The 26,236-nt window shown below is 39.7% G+C and overlaps 11 protein-coding genes across 11 annotated transcripts; 2 read left to right on the top strand and 9 right to left on the bottom strand.

Moving 5' to 3' along the window:
* Positions 1-1,663: 1,663 nt before the first annotated feature.
* GVI51_I02387 (uncharacterized protein) lies at positions 1,664-2,266 on the top strand (the record flags this gene model as incomplete). Its single annotated transcript, XM_447365.1, has 1 exon — positions 1,664-2,266. One exon carries the CDS (start codon positions 1,664-1,666, stop codon positions 2,264-2,266), a length of 603 nt encoding a protein of 200 aa, XP_447365.1.
* Positions 2,267-3,315: 1,049 nt separating this feature from the next.
* On the bottom strand, positions 3,316-4,521 carry OYE2 (NADPH dehydrogenase; the record flags this gene model as incomplete). The annotated part of the gene is made up of 1 exon (XM_447364.1): positions 3,316-4,521. One exon carries the CDS (start codon positions 4,519-4,521, stop codon positions 3,316-3,318), a length of 1,206 nt encoding a protein of 401 aa, XP_447364.1.
* Positions 4,522-6,639: 2,118 nt separating this feature from the next.
* STB5 (Stb5p) lies at positions 6,640-9,657 on the bottom strand (the record flags this gene model as incomplete). The annotated part of the gene is made up of 1 exon (XM_447363.1): positions 6,640-9,657. The coding sequence occupies one exon, from the start codon at positions 9,655-9,657 to the stop codon at positions 6,640-6,642; it is 3,018 nt and encodes a 1,005-aa protein (XP_447363.1).
* Positions 9,658-11,818: 2,161 nt separating this feature from the next.
* FMO1 (N,N-dimethylaniline monooxygenase) lies at positions 11,819-13,114 on the bottom strand (the record flags this gene model as incomplete). The annotated part of the gene is made up of 1 exon (XM_447362.1): positions 11,819-13,114. One exon carries the CDS (start codon positions 13,112-13,114, stop codon positions 11,819-11,821), a length of 1,296 nt encoding a protein of 431 aa, XP_447362.1.
* Positions 13,115-13,616: 502 nt separating this feature from the next.
* CTR2 (low-affinity Cu transporter) lies at positions 13,617-14,144 on the bottom strand (the record flags this gene model as incomplete). Its single annotated transcript, XM_447361.1, has 1 exon — positions 13,617-14,144. The coding sequence occupies one exon, from the start codon at positions 14,142-14,144 to the stop codon at positions 13,617-13,619; it is 528 nt and encodes a 175-aa protein (XP_447361.1).
* A 591-nt stretch (positions 14,145-14,735) lies between these two features.
* Positions 14,736-16,049, bottom strand: ENO2 (phosphopyruvate hydratase ENO2; the record flags this gene model as incomplete). Its single annotated transcript, XM_447360.1, has 1 exon — positions 14,736-16,049. The coding sequence occupies one exon, from the start codon at positions 16,047-16,049 to the stop codon at positions 14,736-14,738; it is 1,314 nt and encodes a 437-aa protein (XP_447360.1).
* A 717-nt stretch (positions 16,050-16,766) lies between these two features.
* Positions 16,767-19,217, bottom strand: SPC97 (gamma-tubulin-complex subunit SPC97; the record flags this gene model as incomplete). Its single annotated transcript, XM_447359.1, has 1 exon — positions 16,767-19,217. One exon carries the CDS (start codon positions 19,215-19,217, stop codon positions 16,767-16,769), a length of 2,451 nt encoding a protein of 816 aa, XP_447359.1.
* A 794-nt stretch (positions 19,218-20,011) lies between these two features.
* PUP2 (proteasome core particle subunit alpha 5) lies at positions 20,012-20,794 on the top strand (the record flags this gene model as incomplete). Its single annotated transcript, XM_447358.1, has 1 exon — positions 20,012-20,794. One exon carries the CDS (start codon positions 20,012-20,014, stop codon positions 20,792-20,794), a length of 783 nt encoding a protein of 260 aa, XP_447358.1.
* Positions 20,795-20,942: 148 nt separating this feature from the next.
* ATG7 (Atg7p) lies at positions 20,943-22,814 on the bottom strand (the record flags this gene model as incomplete). Its single annotated transcript, XM_447357.1, has 1 exon — positions 20,943-22,814. The coding sequence occupies one exon, from the start codon at positions 22,812-22,814 to the stop codon at positions 20,943-20,945; it is 1,872 nt and encodes a 623-aa protein (XP_447357.1).
* Positions 22,815-23,219: 405 nt separating this feature from the next.
* Positions 23,220-24,779, bottom strand: NMD3 (ribosome-binding protein NMD3; the record flags this gene model as incomplete). The annotated part of the gene is made up of 1 exon (XM_447356.1): positions 23,220-24,779. One exon carries the CDS (start codon positions 24,777-24,779, stop codon positions 23,220-23,222), a length of 1,560 nt encoding a protein of 519 aa, XP_447356.1.
* A 667-nt stretch (positions 24,780-25,446) lies between these two features.
* On the bottom strand, positions 25,447-25,998 carry NOP19 (Nop19p; the record flags this gene model as incomplete). Its single annotated transcript, XM_447355.1, has 1 exon — positions 25,447-25,998. One exon carries the CDS (start codon positions 25,996-25,998, stop codon positions 25,447-25,449), a length of 552 nt encoding a protein of 183 aa, XP_447355.1.
* Positions 25,999-26,236: the final 238 nt, after the last annotated feature.

Here is a 26,236-nt window from a genome sequence, read left to right as displayed (position 1 = left end):
TAGAACTTGACCGCTTGACCTTGTCTTATAATACCTTTGCCGCGATGACTGCAGAAGGGTAATCATATAAGTCCTTTCTCACCTATATTTAATCAGTCTCAATGTAAAATTGATAAAGACGTAATAATTTAGGCCCAGTGCTTGGGATCCAGTTAAAATGTAAGCTGTAGACTAGTTGTTGTTATTACTTGTTCTAATCTTTCATAAGAAGCTAATGAAAAAGGATAGATGACCACTATTAGAAAGTACATCAATTGAGGATATCGGTATACTATATATATTTCTCTAAGTGTAATATCAATTCCCGAGCAAAACATGCTCGTATGGTACCAAGATGATAACCTGTTTGTATATTCTAGGTCGACTTATCAATTAGTTGTTGACTCTATTTTGTTATGTAACCGTTTCCATATTCAACTTGTGCACCTTACATAAGATATTGTGAGATGATTACATTTTTAGGCGGTATAAATGGGTAAGGCTGGACAGTTTCTTATCCGTCCAGTTCTGCCTTATCCCACGATAAGCGTTCTATATCTTCGTACCTCGCTAGTGCTCAATTTCTTGGCTTGAACCATAGTGGCTGTGGGGTGAATTGTGCTTATCGGATTGTTAATGGCAGCTCTTCCTATCAACCAAAAACTTTACTTACGCGTTTCAAATTATAGAGTCATGAGTGTTGATAACTAACTTACTGTACATAACTATTTCATTTCAATCTTGTGGTCTCTGTCATTGATTAAACACAGTAATGCAGTTGTGTAAATAGACATGAAATTGTTCATAATGCTCATGGCTTTGTTACTACCATTTGTATTGTATTTTGATTTTGAACTGAATCTATAAATGTAACCTGGTAAATAGACTTGTTTAGTACTGAAGTGCCTGGTAATTTGTGATATGATAAGAAAATTTAAGGATGAACCATATATTTCTTGAGATGTTCTGTAATTTGCTCATTTGTACTTTAAGATAAAAAAGACTGGAGATATGAGAATTATTTTTTAACACAGGCAAGCCCAATTAACCCTACGAGAGATAACTTTATTTCAATTTTGGGCTCTATAGGTGCATTTGCGATACTCATGGATGGTAATAGAACAAATCTAAGAAGAGTAGTTATTCGAAAGTTTCCAATCGCATATGATAAGGTCATAAAAATGGTGCAAATTTTTTATGTTGCATTTTTTAATGAATTGTAAGTTGAATATATAAATCTCCCTCACTCAAGCACAAACATTTATGAAAAAGTGTGGATCTGTAATAATTACAATACATACACAACTTGGGGTTCAGAGCTAGTTCTAAACTGGAAAATAAGTCTGATATTGTGTGTTGAACAAGAGGATTTATCCTTTGCTACTGACACAGATTTTTTTGATTTTTTTTGATACATTTTATTTGCTATATCTGAAAATAAATCTAGCCGCTAATTGTCTTCTGTTAATACGGCCCTACACACCTCCAAATACACTAATTAGAAGGTTCATTACTTATAGAATAGATATTTGTGTCCTATCATTTTATCTGGCTGATTGAAAATGGTATTCCCTACTAGAACTGGGAATGTTCGAGAGGCAAACACCAATAATTTAACCACAAGTCCATCAGGGATAGATTTGTTTCAATTGAGAACTCTGTAAGTAATATTCACTTGAAAAATATGAGAAAAAATCTTGCATATGATTTTACTTACTGTGTTTCCACATTGAACATTGCAGGTATAGCAAGTTCAGATGACTTAGTGCTTTGGACTGAGGATGTGAAGGAAATTGCAAGTTGGTACCCGTCATTGGAAGATTCCCTAAAGATTAAGCAACTGTTGGGTCTTATTCCAGATAGATGGAAATCCATTTCATATACTACAGAAGGAATATCAACCTCAAGTCTAGAAAATTTCCTTGATTATATTGTTCAAAAATTCGTTGAGTCAAAAATGGAAGTTTTTCAGTATTTAAAGGATGCACCACATGTTGGGCCTCTCAACTCTATGGAACTGGAAAGTATTCGTCATGTTTTAGAAGATATGGCCTATCTATACTCACTAGAGTTTGCTCTTCTTGGGTTTTACCTTTTTTTGCCTTATAATATCAAGAATATACTTGGTAATGCTGAAACACCAGACCTCGAATGGATATTATCCGAACTAGATAAAGAAATTAAAGAAATCAGGATTAGAGAAGAGTGCCAAATTGTACAAAGTTTTAACTCTAATGCTAAAAGGACTAAGAGAAGTAAACATAGTAACCGTCAAAAATACAAGTAGCTCTCCTGTTCGTCCAATTGTAATCGCTAGCTTGGTTCTTGATTTATTGCTTGCCAAAGCCGTACAATATTCAAAATGCACATTGATACTAAACTGATTATTATATGAACTTTAATTTTTTTTTCTGTGCCCAAAGCACAATAAAACAGAAAAGTGGACTATTCTAAAAATTATGCTACATAAAGTATTCAACAAAAATAGAACATTGAGCCGCTGAAAAAAAATATTGTCATAGACTAATGAAGGAAACATCGTATATCCCACTTATTATATAATATATAATCTTATTTTACCATGTTTCCCTGGCATTTTTTTGGTAAATAAAAGCATCAGTAAGCTAACAAAAAGACAGACGTCGAAGTATTGTGACCGTATCTGATTGTATAACGTAAGAAAAACCAGTGCATTGTAGATAGAATTTCATTTGTATATATTAACCAAATTCACATCACAGATGCGTTACAAGAATTCTTACTAGCAATTATGCTCTGCTGTATATTTTGAACTACAACTGTATTTGTTCCTTCGTACAGCTAATATAGTCTAAAGAATTGTAAATAAGAAATATCATACTATTATGTAGACATTTGTAATATACTAGAGCGAAAAGTCTTCTGGCTTTGTAAATGAGTGAGATAACGGCAAGTTTAACTAGATTTGGTGGCGTTTTTCCATTGCTGTTTTGAAGTAATGGGAGACAATGAATTTTGTAATTATTCTGTCTTCTGGGCTAATTTCAGAAAGTTGCATTAATCAACCTACTTGACTATTATGATACAGGCTGAAGAATAAGAGGAAAATAATAAAAATGACTAATAAGATGATTCTATATTTATTCTCTTAAATAAATCTTATATACTGATGAACTAAAACGAAGAGATACATGGTTGGATAATTTTTACAAGGAAATATTCATCTCTAGTATCCGTCTATTTAGTCTTCAAGTGTTGTTTCTCATAAATTTCATAAACAAAAGTATGAATAGACGCGTTTGAAATCCCAACCTAATGTGACTTGTGGGTTAAATCTATAATTTCTATTCAATTAATTTATTGCTTGTCCCAGCCCATCTTAATAGCTTCATCGTAAGTTGGGTAATCCAAGTAACCTTCAGTGGTCATAGCGTAGAAAGTGTCTCTGTCGTACTTGTTCAATGGCAAACCCTTCTCGATACGGTCAACGATATCTGGGTTAGCAATGAAGAATCTACCGTAACCGATCAAAGTTCTGTCATCGTTGTTGACATGTTCCTTGGCGATCTCTGGGTGCAAAGCGTAGTTACCGGCTCTGATGATTGGACCAGTCCAGATAGAGTAAGCGAAGTCGTTGGTACCGTCCTTGTATTCACCTTGACCTTCAGTGAAGAATGGGTTAGTGACTCTTGGTTCAACCAAGTGGACGAAAGCAAGCTTCTTACCGGCCTTAGCTCTCTTTTCCAATTCACCCAAGACGTAGGCGTATTGAGCAACGATCAATGGTTCAGCACCACCAGACATGGTACCGAAAGTACCGTATGGGGAGAATCTGATACCAGTCTTCTCTGGGCCGATGGCATCGACAATAGCGTCGACGACTTCCAAAGTGAATCTAGCTCTGTTTTCGATGGACCCACCGTATTCATCGGTTCTCTTGTTGGAGATTGGGTCCAAGAATTGGTTCAACAAGTAACCGTTGGCACTGTGAATTTCAACACCATCGGCACCAGCAGCAATGGAGTTCTTGGCAGCTTGGACGTAGTCCTTGATGTATTGCTTGATTTCATCCTTGGTGATACCGTGTTGTGGGTTGTTAGACTTCTTGGCCTTTTCTTCAGATTCTTTGTCCATGTAGACTTCGTCAGAGGCAGAGTCATATCTTAGACCATCTCTAGCCAAAGTGTCTGGGAAAGCTTGTCTACCCAAAACCCAAAGTTGGACCCAGACGAAAGACTTGTTGTCGTGAATAGCCTTGAAAATCTTAGTCCATTCAGCAACTTGTTCTTCAGACCAGATACCTGGAGCGTTGTCGTAACCACCAGCTTGGGCACATGGGAAAGCACCTTCAGTGATGATCATAGTACCAGGTCTTTGAGATCTTTGCTTGTAGTACTCAACAGCCCATTCCTTGTTTGGAACATTACCTGGGTGGTGAGCTCTCATTCTGGTCAAAGGTGGCATAACGACACGGTGAGCAACCTCAGTGTTACCAATCTTGATTGGCTTGAACATGTTAGTGTCCTTCAAAGCAATTGGCTTGAAATCCTTGACGAATGGCATTTTGTGTTGTATACTTGTAGTTGTAGTTTATTCAAATTATTCAAATAATTTATAAAAGAACTGGTTATTCTAATTACAAATTGTTTGTTTGATGTTCTCTTTTTTTAATTGTAATACAAATTAAAACAGAGTGACTGAGAATCATATCCGAATTACTACTTGCTTTATATATTGTCGATGGCTCATAGTTTTTTATTTTTTTATTTTTAATTTTTTTTTTTTTTTCACCCATTGTGATGTTTTTACCTTTAAGAAGATATTAGCAAGAAGTACCTTACCTAATAGAGTTTTAGCCAACAATTCACGCAGGAAATACTATAGCTTATCTCTCTATCTGCCCACTTTCCGAAGATGCTAATTCCCAATAGTAATCGCATATTACCATTAGAAAAAAGCATTGCTGAGTGCAAACGGAAATCAAAATTTGCTTGTTGAAAGGACTTTCCTCGAGGACTTCGAAATGGAAAATTAAATTTTTTTTGGCAAAATGAGAATTCTTCTTCTGTTTCTGTTACACTCTCGGCTTAGAGTATCCTGCACCGGCACCGGATCAATTGTACGGGATCCGATTTTCCGAATTTCTTTGGCTCTCAGAGAAGAGGCGCACCGATAGAATAAAAAGCAATTTTTTACTTTTTCCCATCGAATATTCTATGCTGTTCTTATACTGAAAGTGGCGCAGGGGACTCACAAAAAAAGAAATTTCGGTTTCCTGAAGAATTATGTAAGTACAAATTTATCAAGCTCTAGTAAAAAGACGTGGGGGGGGGGACCGGGAGGACACTACCGCATATTACAGGATCGAAATGCCAGAGAGTGTGGAACGATTTCTTCAGGTGTAGGTTTGTTCGATAGTTTCTGTGTAAAACTGGGACAATGCGGTAAGAAGTTTCTTTTTTTCACAATCTTTGCTAATACCAGGTAATTATTGGAAGCCTGTACGCATTTATAATGAGAAACGTGGGAAGGGTAGCAGATACTTCGCCTAACGAATTAGAGAGTGATACAGTGGGGGGCGTTACTAATGGGCAGCGGGATCTTACTAAGATCCGACGGGATGATCATTCAGTCTCCTACGTAATATTCTGTAAAATTGGTGTGCTCTCTCCACCGGGAACGTGTCGGCAACTGTCTCGGACCGACGGGAAATGATTGGATTCCGTGGTTGCCCGTATAGTGTTTCTATACTTCCAGTAAAATGGAGTAGTGTGAACAGTCAGAATGGCAAATCGGGGCTATGATTCCTCTTTATATTACAATATCAAGTATCTCTCATGTAATAAACATTAACAAATATCAAATGAAAACAGGAGGTAATATTGTTATGCATGACTACAGGGCATGTTCGTTTCGGGAAAGTTGTGATTTCCTTCACTTGTAACCTGGCCTATGATGACGGCGTTATGCGTGGTCAAAATACAGGCAAACATTGGCAATCGACATAAATAAAAAAAAAGAAATCGGTCTTCGTCTTGCATATTGTAGTCTGAAGCTTAATTCTTGGCCATCGGTTGAAATGTGGCCATCAAAACAACAGAGAGCAGGTATCTTTATTTTAATCATCCTCATCGGATGAGAGGGTCCGAGGATATTTGTAATGATTTAAAAAAAAAAAATAAAAAGGAGATAAAGGACTTAATGCATTTAATGCATTTAAACCCTTAAAAAGGAGAGATAGAATTGCCTGTTATTTGTAATGTAAGAACTAGATCTACAAGTGAAAAAAAAAAAATATTTGAGGAAAATCGAGTAAAATCACATCATAATTCACTGATCATGTTACTATTATGGTGAAAAACAAAAAATAAATATTGAAAAAGCATAAATATTTGCGTTTGTCATTAGATAATAGATACAAGGAGCCAAATTAAGGGGCAGATATATGTCATTGATAAAGATTTGAGATTAAGAACAAAATTCTATCAATTAAATCGTTTTCATAGTATGTCACCATTAAATTCAAGATCTTGTGCTATACGGCAGAAACATAAATAGATTAAGATAAACTATTAGCACTAATCGGAATAAAGGGAACTGAATAGCACAATTATTGACAAGTTTCAGTTTCATAATCCGTCTGCATCTTCATTGATATCATCCTGGGGCTTACTTCTTATCTTATCTAAAGCGATCCTCCCAAGACACATCAACGTTATTCTCATTAAGAATCTCCAAATAGGCATTGCTAGCGCCAAAAAGCTCCCTTGTTAATTTGTCGATATTAGGATCTTGTCCCTGCGATAAGCTAATTTCTACTATTGTGTTACTGATGTTTTGGAAAACATCAGCACATTTCATAGCAAAAACCCACTTCTCACCGAAATGTTGCAAAATTTCAACACATTGCTGAATTTCAATTGTGCTGGCAACAAGATCAATGCTCCATTGGCAAAGGCAATAAAGTATAGTGTTACATATAGTCAGAGTTCTGAATAGGGTAATCCAATTGAGAGGTAGTAATTTTTCTTTGTACAAGGTATAGGTGTGTCTCCAAGCAGCCAAACAAAACTCTCCGAGTACTGTTAGTGACTCAATTGGTGGCTTAGGGATCAATGCAGATGGTCTGTAAAGTAAAATCTGTAGTTGAGTGTATCTCATTTCTAACCACACATTACTAATGTGAAAAGATATGTTGCTATTGGATCTTAATGATGATTCCTTATTCTCAGAATTGTCAGTTTTGGTTAAAGTTACATCTTCTGGACTAATATTTTCACTTGGATTCTGTTCACTGTTGCCCTCTTTCAATGATTTTGGCCCCTCTTCATTATTTGATATTGGTTTGTTATCAACTTTGGGTAACGGATCACTATCAGTTTGGTCGTTCATAATATTTGCTGTTGGTTTAGTTATTATAGTTTCAATTTGATCCTTCGATGTTGCCGAGGTTGGAATATTCTCTAAGGTAGAATGCTGATCTACACTATCATTAACTATAGTAGTTGGGATTGTAGTCGGTAATGGGGTAGATTCCAGTGTATTGTCAATAGATTGGCCATGTTCAGTCATTGAAACGTCATCTGATGCCAGCAATCCTATTAAGTTTTCATTACCTGATTTTACGTCTTCCTCGGTAACACCTCTATCAGAGTCACTTTCCTTACTCTTCTCAAACCGTTTCGATGATCTTGATTTTCCCTTTAGTCTTCTCTTCTCGCACTCTTCCTCGTAAATATCATCAAGCTCTTTTCTCAATTTCTGTATGATGAGTTGCTTCTGTTCCATTGTTATATCTTTCCGTCCAGCGCTTAGAGAATGCACTTCCTTATATATCTTTCCACCCATTTTACGTAAAGAGATAATCAAATTTGTTACTTCAATATCCTCTTTTTCACTATCGTAAAGCGCTCTAGGAAGTGGTATTCCAATATCTTCATCATCTATCGCTGACACTCTCCCTAAGGAGGTTGCGACCACTCTCTCAAAGCAATAGGCACTCCAAAATACTCTATACCGAGACTCAACTTCTACGGCAGACATATCACCCATTTCTTTTGCAGTTAATGGGCGATTCAATCCTAGCTCTATGGCCAATCTCATAGCTATTCCGCTTATAGTCCATGAAGATACCCCCTTAGGTTCAAAAAATGAATATATACCTAGAAGTATCAAGCAACGTAATGTTGTTATATCTTGCTGGTGTAGAATATCCCTAAAGTTCCTCATTGCTAGATAAGCAAGATGTTCATATAGGTGACCCTCGTCAGTAGTTAATTTACCAGCTCTTTGTAATGTTGTACAGCCAATCGCCATTATCATGTATATTTCAAATATGAAAGTCTTAGGTAATTCGGGGTTGTTTACCGCTAGCATTTCAATAGATTCAAAACTATTAATGGTTGCCAATTTTTTAAGAAATGTAACTTTATCGACCATAGGAAATAATCTGTGGTTATGCTCAAAATATGCAGAAACGAATTTCTCTAACAGACTTTTTTTGATAGGCTTTGGTGATCCATCTTCGTTAACCCAACTAGTGGAATGAGGGCCTTTCATCCTTGAATTTACGACCTCACGAGTAATACTACCGGCATCAATAGAAATACTTCCATTCTCTATTCCAATAATCTCATCAATTGGTGATTGTCTTGCCGCAATTGGCGGAATTTTATAGACGGGATGATATTGGATATTATCAAACTGTTGTTGTTTCTCCCTGGATTCAAATGGGCTAGTAGGCATGGAATATGGTTGCATTAATGGGGGAGGAGCACTGGCAGTATAACCGTGTGTGAATCCAAAAGGTATCTGTGATGTTCGCGGCCCAGGAATTGGGGTATATACCGTCTGAGATGTAACTGGAGGTAAAATGCTAGTGGCATCTGCTCGTACATGCTGTAAATGTTGCTGAACCAAATGTTGATGCTGTTGTTGCTGCTGAATTTGTTGTTGTTGAATTTGTTGCTGTTCTTGGTGTAATTTCTGTAGCTGAAGATAACTTAAAGCAATGGGCGTGTTAGCACTTACATTATCATTCATTGTATTTAAAGCACTAATTAAAGACGATACACCTTCAGGATAGACCTGATTTGCGATATGCGGTGACATTATCGGTACCGGGTATTCATTAGTTTTCAATGCTGAACTTTGGGAATGTACAAACTTTGGATTTTGGTCTAGTACCAGTTTCGATTTCCTTTGAGGGGGCAATATCTGATAAGATCCCACGGATTGAGCCTTACCTCTATTTATAGAGTCGTTTCCGTCTATCCCACTTATGGGTGGTCCATTATTGTATTGTTGTTCTCCACCTCGATATGCGCCTAGGGGAGGCATACTTCCGCCCATAACTTGGTTAACTGGCCTGTCGTCTACGCTTTCTAAATGTCGGAGATCAGCAGTCTTCAATTCTTTTTCGATCTTCCTGTGCTTTCTCCTCATAGAAGGTAGTACTTCGCCTTTCATAATGGCGTCTCTTAACTCTTTCTTAGTTCTTCTGGGAGCTCTTCCAGGGTAATTACAAGGCTCTCTTGCTTTCAGGCAATTAGAGCATTCAGGGAGTTGTCTCGGGCATTTTTTCTTCAACTTCCTACATCTAGCACATGAATAAGTTTCCATTTGACCATTTCTGGCCTTCTTCTGTTTTGGATCATTTGCAGTTTGACCACTGTCAGAACCCTTATCTGGGCCACTCATAGTGAAATCCTTGTAAATCCTACTCTATTAATATATCTGTTATAACTCCTAGTCAAGTAGGCTATGATGACATATGATTCAGTTGGATTGGGACTAAGAAAGGGCTAAAAACTCTTGTTGATTAAACTCCCCAGTTTTATCTGATCACTAGCTTGTTCCTTGTTAGATCGGTTTCGATAGTTAGTGGCTATAAAAACTCAGGGCAAATACTAGTATACCGTCTAAAGACTTATCGCTATATCTTGTTGAAGTTTTCGCTTCTATCTGCTGCTGGCTTAGATGATTAGATGGGAATTTCACCGTATTTCCCTCAATACTAGCTTATCAGCTTCTTAATTTTTTTTTTTTGCGATGCGCGATGATCGGTAGAATAAAGAATTTCAAGCCATTTAGAGTGGTACAAGATCAAGCTAGTATACATTACACATATATAATAAATACGAAATGGGATATCGAGTTTTTTTCTCTCCCTCTTCTGTGAGATCTAGCTTTACTGTCAGGAGTTATACCGCTATATTTTTTCTTTTATTCGAGAGTGTGTTGTTTTGTTATCCTCTTCTTCTGTGCGAATATTCTTGTCAAGGAAAGGACTTACTTCTCAATTGAAGTTATCGAACAGAAAAAAAGAAAAACTGAATGTGTCTACAATAATACTCACTATTGCTTCCATCATAGAAATATAGTGTAACTATTATGTCGGTAGAGATTTTCCACAGTCCCCTTGTTTCCCCTTCTCCATACTCTAGCACAAAAAAGAATAGTTGTTGGTCAATTTCTCTATTAAGCAGTTCACTTATTGGGCGTACAACTGGGACGTAGTTATATTTCCATATATACAAACAACTGTCCTTTCGAAGCAACGTACTATTGTAGAAATACTGGGGCTAGCAATTAGAAAAATCATCTATTGTAGTGCATGCGCAGTAATAGGGACCTGCAAAATGTGTCGATTTCCAAATAAAAACTCAAGCTCCCGCAAAAAGTTGCGCTATCAATACTTACTGACAATGTCTATACATCGGATACTCATGGTATTCTCTGCTCAGAAGTAAACGTATATCACACATCAAATATAGATACAATACAGTGTCCAGATATCGAAGAAAATCTGCATTACCCAAAGAAAACATGGAACGCCTCCTTGTTTCTAGTATGTACCAATAAAGTAGAATGCAAAAACTGTGTACTAGTGCTACACTGCCACTTCTATTATGGCTTTTGAGCATCTTCCTTTCAAGCTCTGGAAGGGTTTCTACAGAACTGTTTCCATCAAGAATTGAGCAACGCTAGCATGTTGCTCAACTTTGACTACGAAGAGTGGATCTTGCCTGCCCCTGCATCATGATATGTGAGATTTGTGTACATGACCCATACTTCTGAAATATCAATCAATTGCTCACACTCCATTGGACAGCTTCCATCTTACAACCTGCGTGCAAATTCGCAAGATTGCACATAAAAACATATGGTTGCATCTGGTTCTAACTGCTCTGCCCACCTCTGCTTCGAGGCTTACTGATTTTCAGTTTCTTGAAAAGATTTATTTGCAACAATGGGGAACCAGTGTTTTACTTCTTTCTTTTTTTTTTCTTAAACTTATATTGCTTTTTTGCCCGCATCGAACTGTTTATAGTCCCAGTTAGAGAGATACATCTCGGTGGATATAGCTAGTGTGCGACCCTGATTGTCTTCAGTAGAATGTAAAATAGGAATCCGGCAATGGCAGATTTTTTTTCTGTAGTTTTTGCATCTGCTGGCATGTGAAAATGCGTTCTGCCATGGTGTGTTATCATAAGTAACATGAACAGCACAATTGGTCTCTGTGTAATACTGACTCTCATCTGGCAATTTCTTACCTCACCTAAGAATTGGAAATCTTGGGATCAGGCGTACATCTGTGGGGGGACAGAGAATTCAACACTAGCGAAGCTCATTTTAGAAACAAGTATTTGTGGGTGTATTCAATATACTTGAGCGTGTACTTGGTGAGTTCATGTGTGATTCTAAATAAAAATACAAATCTTTGTAAATATTGAATAGAAAGAAAAGCAAATTTTTTTGATCTCTATATTTTTCTCTATACAATTACTATTAGATTAGCAATTTATCGAGGGACTTCTAATTTGTAGTGTATTTTTACGGTTAGGTCTATTTGACAAAGCTAGAAATTATCAGGTAAATAGTATGGACGGTTCTCCTTGTGTAGCTTTTGAGCGTGCTTTGCCAAGTATTCATTTCTTTGTTGCTTGACCTCTGCGGATTCCTTTCTTTTCTTTTCGTAGACTTCATCCCATACTACTGGTTTGAATGTGTTTGAACCATGCTTGTCCAGTATATCTTGTAGTTCACGGTAGAAATCAATATCCGACAACTTTGGGAAATTATGGCCGTAGTTTTTCTCGTGTTCAACTTCGTCTCTACTAGGAGTTACAGTAGCGATATCAATGTTGCCTTGGAATACCTGAGAAAGGATGGTGGATTGTGATTCGGCGAGTGGGAAAGGGACAACCATTATCGAAAGCAGCAGGAATCCTAGTGTAGGGTCCTCCTTGTATACACATTGTTCCCACAAGTTAGTGATACCAGATTGATCTTGCTTCAGAAGCTTCTCAGAGATGTGGCTAGCAAAAAATGGAAGGGAATACAAGTATCCGGTTGCATATATGATATAGTCGATGTTCTCTATGACTCTGCCATCCTCCAATTTAACAGAGGAATCGTCACCACCAACACTCTTGATCTTTGGAATGTATTCTACTATAAACTCGGGGTCATTATTCTTATCCTTGAAATCTTCCACATTTGTGACACTCACATATACTTTGGCAGCCACTGTACTAATCTGGTTGGCAATATCTGAACCTGAACTTCCATTACCTACAACAATAATTTTTTTGTCCTTGGCAAATTCACAATTGTAGAAATCCTTTGAGTGGAAGGCTTTACCATTGGATAGCCATGAATCTAACCCAAAGACATCCTTAGGGTATTTTGGTTCTTTAAAGTGACCATTTGAGACAATGACAAAATCTAATTCCCTTACTGTCTCTGAATTGGCGTGTTTCGTGGTAACAATCCACTTATCAGACTTCTTATCAACGTTAATCACCTCGGTCTCAAGCTCAATGTCAACATTAGAGTGGTTTTTGATGTACGTTTGATAATATTCCTTTAAGTAATCGAACACTTGATTCTTTCTAGGGTAAAAAGGGACATCATCCTTGAAGGGAAAGCCACTGAATTTCATCAGGTCCTTAGATAAATTGGTCTCAAGGTAATCATACATGACTCTACCTTCTTTATTATTCTCGGGATAATACCATACACCACCAACATCCTCTTCTTTCTCGATCAACGTAATCTTAGCTTCAGGGAAGTCCTTAGATAACACTCTTGCAGCAGCCAACCCACCAGGTCCACCGCCAATTATACACACAGTCTTCTGATTCTTGGTCATTGTTACAATTCTCGGAATTCTACCAAAAGGATACAAATAATTACAATTCGTTCTCTTAGAAGGAAAAGCCCGTTAAGACACACGGATGTTTACGAGAATATCAACTTCAATATTTCAACATTACAAGGAAATGAATCATTTGGTAAGGGTTGTGTGTAATTTATATACATGTATATATTTTACTACGGATGGCTGCATATGTGTGGTCTCGATAACCCAAGTGATAAGCCCAAGCTCTGGATGCCTTGAAAGAGCCACACTAAACCCATTACATTACAAGTCTCTCGACATTATGCATTGTGTTGAAGATTACTACAATTTACTTATATGGTGCATCTCTATTTAACTACTTGACAATGGCTGCGTTGGGCTGTTCTGACACTTTTTTTTTTCACCGATACACAACACCACAAATGACGTAATTTGCATTTTCCTTATGAATTGTGATTAATGTATGTACATAGGCTATTTGCTTAGGTTCTGAGGGCAGAAGCAGTAGTGTTCAGTGGCATGCTAGTGTTCCTGCCTCAGGTGTGCATCTGATACCCCAGTGGTAGTGGCCCCAGATGGCACCTACTACAACGGCGAGCATCAGCCAGCCGTTGTAGGTCATGAACACCAGCATGAGCAGAAATGAGTAGCCAACTTGTACTCCGTACCAGAGACTTCTGGACACGGCGTAGCGTTTCGTTAGCGGGCTAGGGGAGTTGAGGCTCCCGTTTGTTGCGCTGGTGGATGTCACAACGGCCTCTGAGTCGCGGTTCTTTCTGTACAGGTAGAACTTCAAGTACTCGTAAAAGCCTGTGATCAAGGCGATGGCTATGCAGCTGAGCAGCAGGCCGTGCAATGTCTTGATCTTCCACCAATTGAAGACGACGCAGGTGTTCTTGTAGTTCCATGTGAATACCATGCTCATGGCGCACATATCGTCGTCGCCCCCGTGGTTCATTCCAGGGTGGTTCATTCCAGAGTGGTCCATGCCGGAGTGGTCCATTCCCATGCGATTCATGCCTGAGTGATCCATCTTCATAGTAGGGTGAGAATATATGTGATGGGCTTTTGAGCGAGTTTACAAGTGTTTGTGACTCGATCGGGCAGAAGTTGAATTTGCTGCGATGCACACAAATGTTTTAGGGTGTCTGCGTGTAGCTTATGCAGTATAGATAGTGTTATGCTATCCGATGCTTCGTGCGACTCGTTGAAACTTTCGGTGTTGCTTTGTTCTTTTTTCAGGTACTCTCTACGAACTTTGTTAAAAAAAGATGCTTCGTGGTGATTCATTGGCAATATATACTTATACAATTGATTGTAGCTTTGCTATATGCAGACGGCAGGATGAGTGTAATTGCACCCCATAGTTGTTCAATGATTCAACATGTTGTTATCTATGTATCCTGCAGGCTCAAGGATATGATTGCGAGATGCTTTCATCTACAGAGAAAGCAATATACGGCTTGACAAGGCAACGAGAATAAAAACGTGATAAAAAATAGTTTATCTGTATCAAAGTAAGTTGTATGTATATGTATAAAAAGTTCTTAAAAAGGCATTAAAAGTGAAAAATATAATCGTTATTTTCATTTAGAAAAAGACTTTAAGTGATATCTTTTTGTCAGTCCACTTACAACTTGAAACCGTGGTGGAAGTTGTCACCAGCGTAGACAGCCTTGTCACCCAATTCTTCTTCAATTCTCAACAATTGGTTCAACTTAGCCAATCTTTCGGATCTAGCTGGAGCACCGGTCTTGATTTGACCAGTTCTCAAACCGACGACCAAGTCAGCAATGAAAGTGTCTTCAGTTTCACCAGATCTGTGGGAAACCATGACACCCCAGCCGGCAGCGAAAGAGTCTTGAGCAGCCTTGATGGATTCGGATAGAGAACCGATTTGGTTAACCTTCAACAACAAAGCGTCAGCGGCCTTCTTTTCAATAGCGGTGGCAATTCTCTTTGGGTTGGTGACAGTCAAGTCATCAGCAACAATTTGAACACCAGCGGTCTTGAAGAAGTGGGACCAAGCTTCCCAGTCATCTTCAGCGAATGGATCTTCGATGGAGACAATTGGGTACTTCTTGACCAAGGAGTGGTACAAGTCAGCCAATTGTGGACCGGACAACCACTTGGAAGCGTCAGAGTTAGGGTTCTTGAAGTCCAAGTCGTACTTACCGTCCTTGAAGAATTCGGAGGAGGCACAGTCCAAACCGATCTTGACCTTACCTTCGTGACCAGCGGCCTTGATAGCGTCAACGATCAAGTCCAAAGCTTCTTCAGCGGTTTGAATGTCTGGAGCGACACCACCTTCGTCACCGACGTTACCGGCGGAGGAACCGTATCTCTTCTTGGTCAAAGACTTCAAGTTGTGGTAGACTTCGGAACCAATTCTCATAGCTTCACGGAAAGACTTAGCACCGGTTGGGGCGATCATGAATTCTTGCAAAGCCAAAGCACCACCAGCGTGGGAACCACCGTTCAAGACGTTCAAGAATGGAACTGGCAAGACGAATGGAGAGGTCTTGGAGTCAGACAAGTCAGCCAAGTGTTGGTACAATGGGACGTTCTTTTCAGCAGCAGCGGCTCTGGCAGCGGCCATGGAGACACCCAAGATAGCGTTAGCACCTAGCTTGGACTTGTTAGCAGTACCATCTAGAGACAACAACAAGTCATCGACGGCCTTTTGGTCCTTGATGTCAACGTTAGCCTTGACGAAAGCTGGAGCAATGACGTCGTTAACGTTCTTGACAGCGTTTTCGACACCCTTACCCAACCACTTGGACTTGTCACCATCTCTCATTTCCAAAGCTTCGTGGATACCAGTAGAAGCACCAGATGGGACAATGGATCTGAAGACACCCTTTTCGGTGGTCAATTCAACTTCGACAGTTGGGTTACCACGGGAGTCGTAGACGGATCTAGCGTAAACCTTAGAGACAGCCATTATGATTTATAATATGTGTTTTGTTGTTGAGAGTATAAATATATAATATTTCTACCTTACCCTTTTTCTTCAACTCCTAACAAGGAAAAACCAGACGATCAAAACAAGTGATTCAATTTCCCAATTGCTCTCCTTATATAGCAAAAAAATTTCCTCGAATTTCAATTTTTTTTCTTTCTTGTGGGCCTAAAGGCCATCATAAGGCCATCGCTTCCACACTGACATCACACGTTGGGTCGCAACCTTCCCTTTGTGTTGCGCGTGCTTTATGTGGGAATCGCTGGAAGGGCTAAAAGGGAACTGGGTTAGATGGAATTATGTGTGTGGTGGACGGGTGCATGTTATGGCAGAGAGACTCTCGCCACACTTTAACACCATATATTGGGCCCCTCTGCGTTCCAGTTACCGGTCGCGGGGATTCCACTAGCTCTTGCAGTTTTCGCAGTTGCTAGTGGAATCCCATTGTCCTCCCCCCCCCCCATTGTTCCTCTCCCTTCCGATCTAACTGGAATGCCACTGTCAGAGGGCCCGCAGGATTGTACAGTGCAACTTGTGCGACTGGCGTAACCTGTGTAGTGAAAATTGAACAGTACTATTAAGGTAGTGGATGTCGGGATGTATGGGTGTACACTCTGCTTTGTTTCGAAACTTATAGAAGACAAAAAAGAAAAGAAAAGTTCAAAAACAATCAAAATCTACTTAAAAAGGGTACAATACTTAGAATATACCGTGCAGGTGTGTCACCAGTACGTGCTCGTGTGGGCCCACCCCACCGCTGCCCCCGATGGACTCTGTCATGGACTCTGTCAGCGCAGAGACCAGCGACCGCGTCGTCACAAAGACGTCCTCGGTGTACCGCACCAGCCGCGGCACAGACTCTAGCGCACGGTCCTCGTCGTACTCCACTTGCGCCCTGTGGCACAGCTGCGCATCCAGCTGCACCAGACGCCTGCGCAGCCCTCTGAGAAATTTCATATAGCTCTCAACGAGCTGAACAAGATCGAGAATTATAGTGATCGTGCGCGACGTGAGACATGTGTTCGAGATGATGTTTGTGAGCGTGTCTTGCAGTACGTCCTGGATACGCGTGACTTCCATCCCGTCGCTACCGCTGCTACTGCCGCTGATGGTGCCGCTGCGGCTTTCGCTGCTGATGATGTTCGTGGCGCTGTGCAACTCCCGCGATACGGTGTGCGTGTAGTACGTCTGGACCGCGCGGAGGGTGTCGCCCATCTTGTTCAGCAGCACAGTAGACCGCTTGACAATCTTGGTGCGGATCGGTTCCTGGAAGTGCCGGTACCGCCACACAGTGTCCTTCGTGATATCCAGGAACCGCTTGTCCACGGACAGCTGCGTGTGTGCCAGGATGTTCATGTACCGCTGGAGTATCCGCAGCTGGATCATGCACGAGTGGTTGATAAGGATGTTCAGCGGGTACGGCACCACCAGGTCGAACTCCAGGTAGTGGATGTTGCTCAGCGCTGGCTCCCGCCTTTGCTCCCGCCCTTGCTCGTGTCCTTGCTGTCCGTGGTCATCGTACTCATCCGTATGGTGTCTATCCTCAAACAGTATCCGCTTCACATTCTCAAAATTGCTGGCCCTTAACAGCGCATCGTTGTCATCGCTACTCTCGTCACGCATTGTGACGTCTTCTCTGGCTATCTCGTCCCGTTGCACTTGTAACAGCGACTCACGGAAACTTACAGTGCTGTACCGGAGGGACACTAACCGTTGCACAAGGCTGCGGTCGTCGACTTCGACGTCCCAGGACTGCTCTAGTCGCCTCAGCACAGAGCGTGACTCGCTGTACTCTTTCCCCAGATCAAAATGGTTGCGCAACAGAAACTTGTTGAACTTGTTCCCATTGTTCACATAGAGATAGTTGCAGAATATATCGCGCAGAAATCTGCCAAAGTTGTACCCTTCAAAGAACAACCTGATACACAGCTCGTTGGCTCGCGAGTACCAGCGCGATACGTACAGCTCCAGGTTCGTGCCTTCTAACAGATGCACAAAATCAAACTCACCGGCCCTCCTCAGCGCATATTTGCCATCAACAGGTATGCTGGTTAGTTCCATGGTCACTTTGACGATGTTCAACAGCTTCCCAGTGACGAGGATCTTCGACAATAGCTCCTCATGGAAACTCTCCAACAGCCCATCTTTTCTGATCAAGTACCGCGTTTCCCATAGTCTATCAGTAGTCATCATAGCATTCGTATCAGTGACATTCACGTCTTTCATCATGTCTCGGATCATGAACTCCTCGTGAGGATCGTTGATATCTCCATTGATTAACCAGTCATCGAACATCTTTAAATAACCCTCACCAATCTTGTTCAATATATCTTTGAGGAACTGGACTCCGTTGCGGTCACCTAGCGTCTCCGCGATCATCTCCTGCACAACTTTAATAATATTACCACCCTTGGGTGTCAACGACAGGCTCGAATCCGTCGGCAGCAAAATGGCTTGGCCTACATCCTCCAGCTCTCTCTTGAAATTGTTGAAATCTTCTTGGTCCAGATTCATGTTTAACCTCCTGTTCATCTCCTCATTCAATCGGAGACACAGGTTGTACAAAATCTCCATCTTCTTGCTCAATTCGTAGTCATTAATCATATGCTCCATGTCTCTAATAGAGAAAGACACATTAGAGCTGTACTCCTTCTCCAACCTTTCCACTATGAACCTGAGATACCCGTCTTTCAAAAACTTCCTTATCTCATAGGTTAGCCTGTGCAATATGCAACCGTAAGAGGGCCGCGACCATTCCTGTATACAGTTGTTAATAAAAATATACGACTTACTCAGTTTGAGTATCTTAATACAGCACTGCTTCAATGACTTATCCATGTTCTTCGAGATCCTGAACGCCGGCATCATATCGACGTGCGGATCATAGCTGTTGTTATACCGTATGTACTTCCCTTCCAGCCCCATCATCGTATCCAATAAATCCTTCACAACCAGCGCCTCTTGCACTCTCCTCCCCTCGGGTGTACCCAATTGGCTCAACGGGTAAGCCCTGAACTTCGGTGCCTTGTTGCAAAACGGCTCATAGTTCACCATACGTCTCATAATCGGCTCATTGAACTCCTCCGCGTCGCCGTACGCGCTAGGCTTGGGCACAAGCTCAGCCGTATCTTCTACTGCACGCACCTCCATTCCTTCTATATCAGTGCTATTTTATTTCTGGTTCCTTATGTGGTATGCAATTGCTTGTTGGATCAAACAATTTATTTATGCTCATCGATTTTTCCTTTTGTTTACAAAACGCTAGAATTCGATTTTTGTGATTTTGCCTACTAAACAATGGGTAGTGGGTAGTCACAGAGATAGAAAGTCGCGTAAATGATGAACCACATATTAGCACTTCTTAACATTGACAAGCATGTAACTACTAGTATTGATGTAGAAGCCAAACTATCTGTGTGTTAACTGTTTTCTCAGCGGTCTCAGATATTATTTTGGTGTCACAGGATTTTACGTTTTGGTGACGGATGACGGACTGTCAGAAAGCCACCGCAAGCAGCCTAAACATCAACTGTAGTGACACATACTTGGTATATAGAAGACATTCAAAGTTATCGACACACACACATACACACACATTTAACTTACAAGAAAGGCAGTCTGCACTAGGATATGAACAGTTAAATAGCTGGTTCATCTTCATGAACTCTATAGCGTTCACTTGACGATATACCTATACACGTCGCTATTCTTCGCTGGTGGCGACCACTTCTGAGCAAACGGGAGCCAGAGCTATAATAGTTGAATCATATAGAGAGCTGGGAAATGAGTTTTTAAGGTCTAGTTAGTTGTCAAGATTGCAGGTGAAGTGTCAATTGAAGAGAATAGGATAGCAGATAGCATTTCATTCTTTTTGAGCACTTGTTATAGGCAAAAAGTACCCCCCCCCCTTGGTATTTGGTTGACAAAATATAATATAATAGAACATGTTTTTGACTAGAAGTGAATACGACCGTGGTGTGAGTACGTTTTCTCCAGAAGGTAGACTATTCCAAGTGGAGTACTCGCTGGAGGCCATTAAGCTAGGTTCCACTGCCATTGGTGTTGTTACGAGCGAAGGTGTGGTGCTGGGTGTTGAGAAGCGTGCCACTTCACCATTGCTTGAATCGGACTCCATCGAGAAGATTGTTGAGATAGACAGACATGTCGGTTGTGCCATGAGTGGTTTGACTGCAGACGCCAGATCTATGCTAGAGCATGCGAGAGTAAGCGCAGTAACACACAACCTATACTACGACGAAGATATTAAGATAGAATCCTTGACACAGTCGGTATGTGACTTGGCTCTAAGGTTTGGTGAAGGTGCTTCCGGTGAAGAAAGACTAATGTCCAGACCATTTGGTGTGGCTTTACTGATTGCAGGCTATGACAAAGACGACGGATACCAGTTGTTCCACGCCGAGCCATCCGGAACTTTCTACCGTTATAACGCTAAGGCCATAGGGTCTGGTTCTGAAGGTGCACAATCTGAGTTACAAAATGAATGGCACTCATCCTTGACCTTGAAAGAAGCAGAACAGTTGGTTCTAAAGATTCTAAAGCAAGTTATGGAAGAAAAACTGGATGAAAATAACGCACAATTAAGCAGTATAACTAAAGATGACGGTTTCCAAATATATTCAGATTCTAAGACTGCTGAAATAATCAAAGAGTTCAAGGAAACTGAAGCACAAGAAAACCCTGAACAGCATGACGTGGATATGTCGTAAATAATCTAACTTACATATATATATGTATATGAAAAACATCACCGTATTGAATTTTAATAAGTCCAATGTGGAAAACTTTCCCACATTGTGCAATAAATACAGGAAATCATATTCCCAAGTTATCCATATTATGCATTATATATCGAAGTTATATGATTTCAAATCCATCATCCTCACTGTCAATAATTTTTATTTCTCCTCCTTCTAACTCCATATTTTCAACTTCTTCTTTGATTCTCCTCAAGCCACTGAGCTCCTCTATATAATTATTATCATTTAATGCCTGTTTCACAAAATCCCAACCTCGTTTATTATATTCATTTAAAATATGTCTAGAGCATGCTGAACAATTATCGTATGCTGGGGATTGCAACTTGAGTGTGGTAAAATTGTTTACAAAACCTCTTATCTGGTGAGGACACTCCCCCAAGACATTCTCTTGTCCACGGGATTGCAAGTTAGAAACAAATAATTCTACAGCCTGAGAGGCGGCTAACATTGCAACACCTGGCCTCGTAACAGTACACATTTGGTCCAATGTTCTACCTGTTAAACTATCCGTAGGGACCACGACATCATTACAGAAATAACAGCCAAAATTATCGTCAATATTCCCATGTTTCATAATCAGGTAACTATCAAAACCTAAAGCTGCATTCATAACAATTTTATCATAGAATTTGCCTAACAGCGTTGGCAGCCACCTCGTTTCCCTTGAATCCAGCAAGAGAAACATTGTATCATGTGACTTTATCAAATCTACTAGGGCGTCAAAATGTTTCCTCTCATTATTTTCGTCTTTCACTGGATGACCAATCATAGGAATATCTAGTTGAACACCTTTAGCATTAATAAGTGGAAAGACTCTTTTTAGTGAAGCGGCTGCAGCTACTGCTTTTTCTTTCCCAACATCGCTAAATTCAAAAAGTGGCTGCCGAACAGGATTAGAATACGATACTCTACCATTATCTACTAAAGTAATATTCCTGCAACCCCATGCCATCAAAGATCGTGCTGTATAGCAACCAAGTGTACCTGATCCAAGGATTAAAACTTTGTTGTTTCTAATGCAATCAAGGTCAAGTTCTGGTGCTATTCTCCATTTCATCAACTTCAGGTTCAGATCAACAGATTGTTCAGCTACTTTAAGTGGATCTATCAATGCACTCAGATCAACAGCTCTAGGCATTAACTTTGATAAACTATTTCTTTCCCAGCCGCTAAATTTCAGCTTCGTATGTTCCGTTTCTGAAAGTCGTATTCTTAATTTAATGGATTTGATAGTGCTGCTTCTCATAAGAAAGACATCGAGTTCCTTAGCCTCAGGGTAATCTAAACTAAATATCGTAATAAAATTCCTTAAAAATGCAGATGGCATGTCTTGTTTGTTACTTGTATCTCTTATTAATAACCCTCTAATAGATGAAGTATTCAAACCCTTGGTATACTCATTAATATCGCCATTTTCTAACACGATAGCCACCCAGTTACTATAATGATTTGTAAACCATACCTTTGCCTTATCATTAAAGCTTGCGTCAATATCTTCAGGACCATCCAATATACTTATTTGCTGGTTTTCATGCTGAAATAAAGGTGTACAAACCCAGTAATAAAAGACATATTTCTTCAGGTCCGCAAAACTAATTATGGAAAATCCGATAGCAGAATTTATATCTTCAAGTGCCTTTGTGTAAATCTTCTGACCTTGTTCAGCTAAATATTGCTGCTTGTCCAAACTTTTAAATTCTTCAAGTGAATTGCAATTATAGAGCTTTCCTTCCAATCTCACACGCTCCGAAGATGCACAAATATCTTCACTATTAAAACTCTGCTGATCAAGGAATAGATGACATGCAGAACTTACTGATGGTATATTTTTAAGATCCAAATATGAGTGTATAGTAATTTGACTTGTGCTCAAGCCATGTATATCAAGTTTTAGTCGTGAAAGCTCCTGAAAAAAGGATGTATCAACAAAGGACTCCACTGGAGAAACATAGAGTAACTTCTGTGTCATTCTAACTCGTAGTTATTCAGTATTTTCAGTACAATTTTGCATTTCATGGGTTTTACACCATACTTAACTATTACTAGAAGTTACTCACTTGGGCTTATTTTTAAGGGTTTTGCATTCGAGTGCGATGCCCTCTACATTTTGTGAAAAAACTGAAGGCCGAAATCGTAGGAACACTTGAAATCAAAATATCATATTTAATTTTTAATAGAGGTCTTTTGAAGTTTTAACTAGCAAAATGTATTATAGTTTTTATTAATGATGCTCTCTTAAATAATATACACAGATGTTAACGAATATGTTGTTTTACTCTCTCTGAATTTCTTTCTATTGTGCGAAATTTGAGCCGTAATGCAGTCCTTCAGATCTAAAAATTATATTATGTGATATTGATTCTGTGAGGCACATTCACATAGCAACCTCTCCTTGCTCCTCTGGCTCATCTAATGTCATTTCATCCAACTCGTCTAATAATTCATCAATATCGATTTGTGGGGCATCCTCATCTTCCTCTTCCTCGTGAGCTTCTTGTGGTACAGCAGCGTTCTGGTTCTTATACAAGTTAATAGTTTGTCTCAACTCAGAATCTTCTTCCAATTCTTGCAAGAATAACTCATAGTCTCTTTCGGCACGCTCCATTTCTTGTCTTTGAGATCTGTTATTGTAGTCTTGAGAAGCATCAATATCCTTGTGCTCCTTGGCCATTCTCTTAAGCTTCCAGTTTCTGCTCTTCTTGGTCTTTCTTTGGTATAGCTTCTTAACCAAGACAACATCAGGAACGTGATCGATATTTAGACCGTCAAATAGATCAGAGTTGTAATTCGAGTTTCCAACAAAGTAACCCATAACACTGTCACCTGCATGACAAATGGCACCCAGGTGTGTTCTAACATAATATACTTGATCGTTCATACCTAAATCAGATGATCTGGCCACAGTAATATCAGCCAAGACACGGTTACCCTTGCTCATTCCGGTTGGTTCGACATCTAGGACTATAAACTCAACTAGTTGGGAAACATCTGCTAAAGCGTTAAATGGAGTTCTCCAGTAAACTTGTGGGGACAAGTCAGCAGTTTGTAAAGTCATAGGGTCCATGAATTGTAGAGTGTTAGAAACCTTGGTACAAAGAACAAATTGGGAGATATCACCCATGGACTTTGCTAGCTTTTTTGGTAGAACAACCAGGTCATCCTTACAGATCGGCACAATTTCAACAGAGTATGAAAATTTGTAAGTCGAGGCACCAGTGTGAGTATCTTGCGAAATTAGCTCCTCAGATTTCTTGAACTTGATTGGAACGACGGAATTTAAGAAATCAAGCATCTTAACGGCATGGTTTTTTTGACCATAGAAGAAATCTAAACCATCTTTGGCTTCTTGAATGTTGATGGTATCAACATGGGCATTGTGTTTCAGGATCAATTGTTCTAAGTACAAGAAAGTTCTCTTGTGAGGCACTTTTTGTCTAATTTGAACAGTGGCTCTCCATGTATTGGTGGTGTAAGATCTGGCACAGTCAGCACATTGCATAGCAATAACAACGTACTCAACTTCGAAAGTCTGTTGAATGATGGTGTTGGCCATGGCTTCACCTTGCACTGTCAACTTGATTCTAATACGTCTAGAATGGGGTTCTGTCCAGATAAAAGAAGCATCTACCAATCTAACTTTATTCAGACCTTTCAAACGACGCAGACAAATAGCCAATAGCTCTCTGGATTCCAACTCAGCTCTGATCCATTGTCCCGGAGGTTGTAAAAATCTTTCACAGTTTCTGCAAAACGAAATATTAGCCTCTCTTGGAATCCCTTGTGTAATGTCCACTGTCAATTTAATACAATCATAACACATTACCAAACCACTGGAACCATCAATAGGAGTACCACAGTTACAACACAGCACAGTGGCAACTTGCTGGTTGTGTTGATGCTGTTGCATCTGTCCATCCATAGGAGTATAATTCATATTGCTCTTGATAAATAGTATTACGCCGATAGATGTTAATATGCTCTTGAAAATCCACTATATCCAGATATTAGGAACCTTTTCTGCAAATATACCTTCCAGTCTTATTAGTACAAACGAAAGATACTGCTAGTATGATTTATTTCAGAAAAACGTCTATGACTCTCTTACCCAAAGACAACTACCGCTCAAAAACTAGAATTATTTATATATAAACTTGCCACCAAGACTCGTAATTCTTAAGTAAGGAAACACAATACCTATCAATATTTTTGGCATAGCAAAAGCCTATACTGGGAAGCTCATCGCAAAAGATTTTCCATCAAAATTTCATATTTTTTTCACAATTTTTCAATTTTTGAAAAATTTTCCAGTAAAAGTGCACAGAGATCATTGCAGAGAAAGCGGAGAGCAAAGGATATTCTCTGGTCGAAATTTTCTAAAATCACAAGGGCCCAATTACGTCAGCGATGAGCATCCCATCTCATCTCACATATAACCTTTCATCAAGTGTCAAGTGTGAGTCCAATATAATTGACCGTCATTGCCAGTCAATTAACACTATTTCCTGGCGCATAAGATGTTTTCCTTATAGCCCTAAGACACCCAATTGTATACCCGTGCCTGTACTGTGTCGGGAGGCCATACTCCACAAGCTCAGAAACATTCATTTCTTCTTCTTACCAGTGAATAACAAACCAATGGTTTTTTTCTTGGTTATTTCTACTTTTGGTTCATCATCAGAATCGCTATCATTTTGTCTGGAGTCCGTGCTAATTTTCTTTCTTATATTTTCTCTGTTTGTCTTCCTCATCTTGTTTTTCAATGCAATCATAGCCTTTGTATCATCCTTCGATATTCTGTGTATGCTATCTCTAGCTTCATGAACTGCCTCTTCTCTCTTCTTCTTCTTCTTTGCCAAAGAAGAGACTTTCTTATCACTCTTGATAAACTCTCCGATAGTGTGTATGTCTGTGCTATCAGTAGTTGCATTGTTGCTCTCCATTTGAAAAGAAAGCCCAGAACCGACTTGGACAACAGGTAATTGGAAGAAGTCTTTCTTGCTCTCATTAAGTTCCGTTTCACCAAGACCACTCCCCGACTCTTTATTACCCTCAGGGGTAAGCCAACTCAGCACTTTTGTAGAGTCCTGTTGAAAGCTTTTCTGAATGGCGGCTTGCAACGCCAGTTTCTCCTTGATCTCCTGCGCTCTACTCATTGCAATGTTATTCCTCAATTACTTATTTTTCAAAAATATATGTTCAATATGTGTCTATTCATAGTATTGTTATATAATTGTCCCTCCGCAACCAGTACACCGCATATCTAGAATGCGATGAGCTTCACCTTCAATCAAAACTTTTTCGCAAAATTCATTTTTCGCATCCGTCGCATCAAGAGTCTTGACTTAAAACTTCAAGAAATAATATTCATAACCATATATATCATTTTCTTGA

The sequence above is a fragment of the Nakaseomyces glabratus genome, chromosome I (assembly GCF_010111755.1).
Source record: "Nakaseomyces glabratus chromosome I, complete sequence".
Classification (NCBI taxonomy): Eukaryota; Fungi; Ascomycota; class Saccharomycetes; order Saccharomycetales; family Saccharomycetaceae; genus Nakaseomyces; species Nakaseomyces glabratus.
The sequence above is the reverse complement of the archived record's forward strand: the minus strand, read 5'-3'. Positions and strand labels throughout refer to the sequence as shown.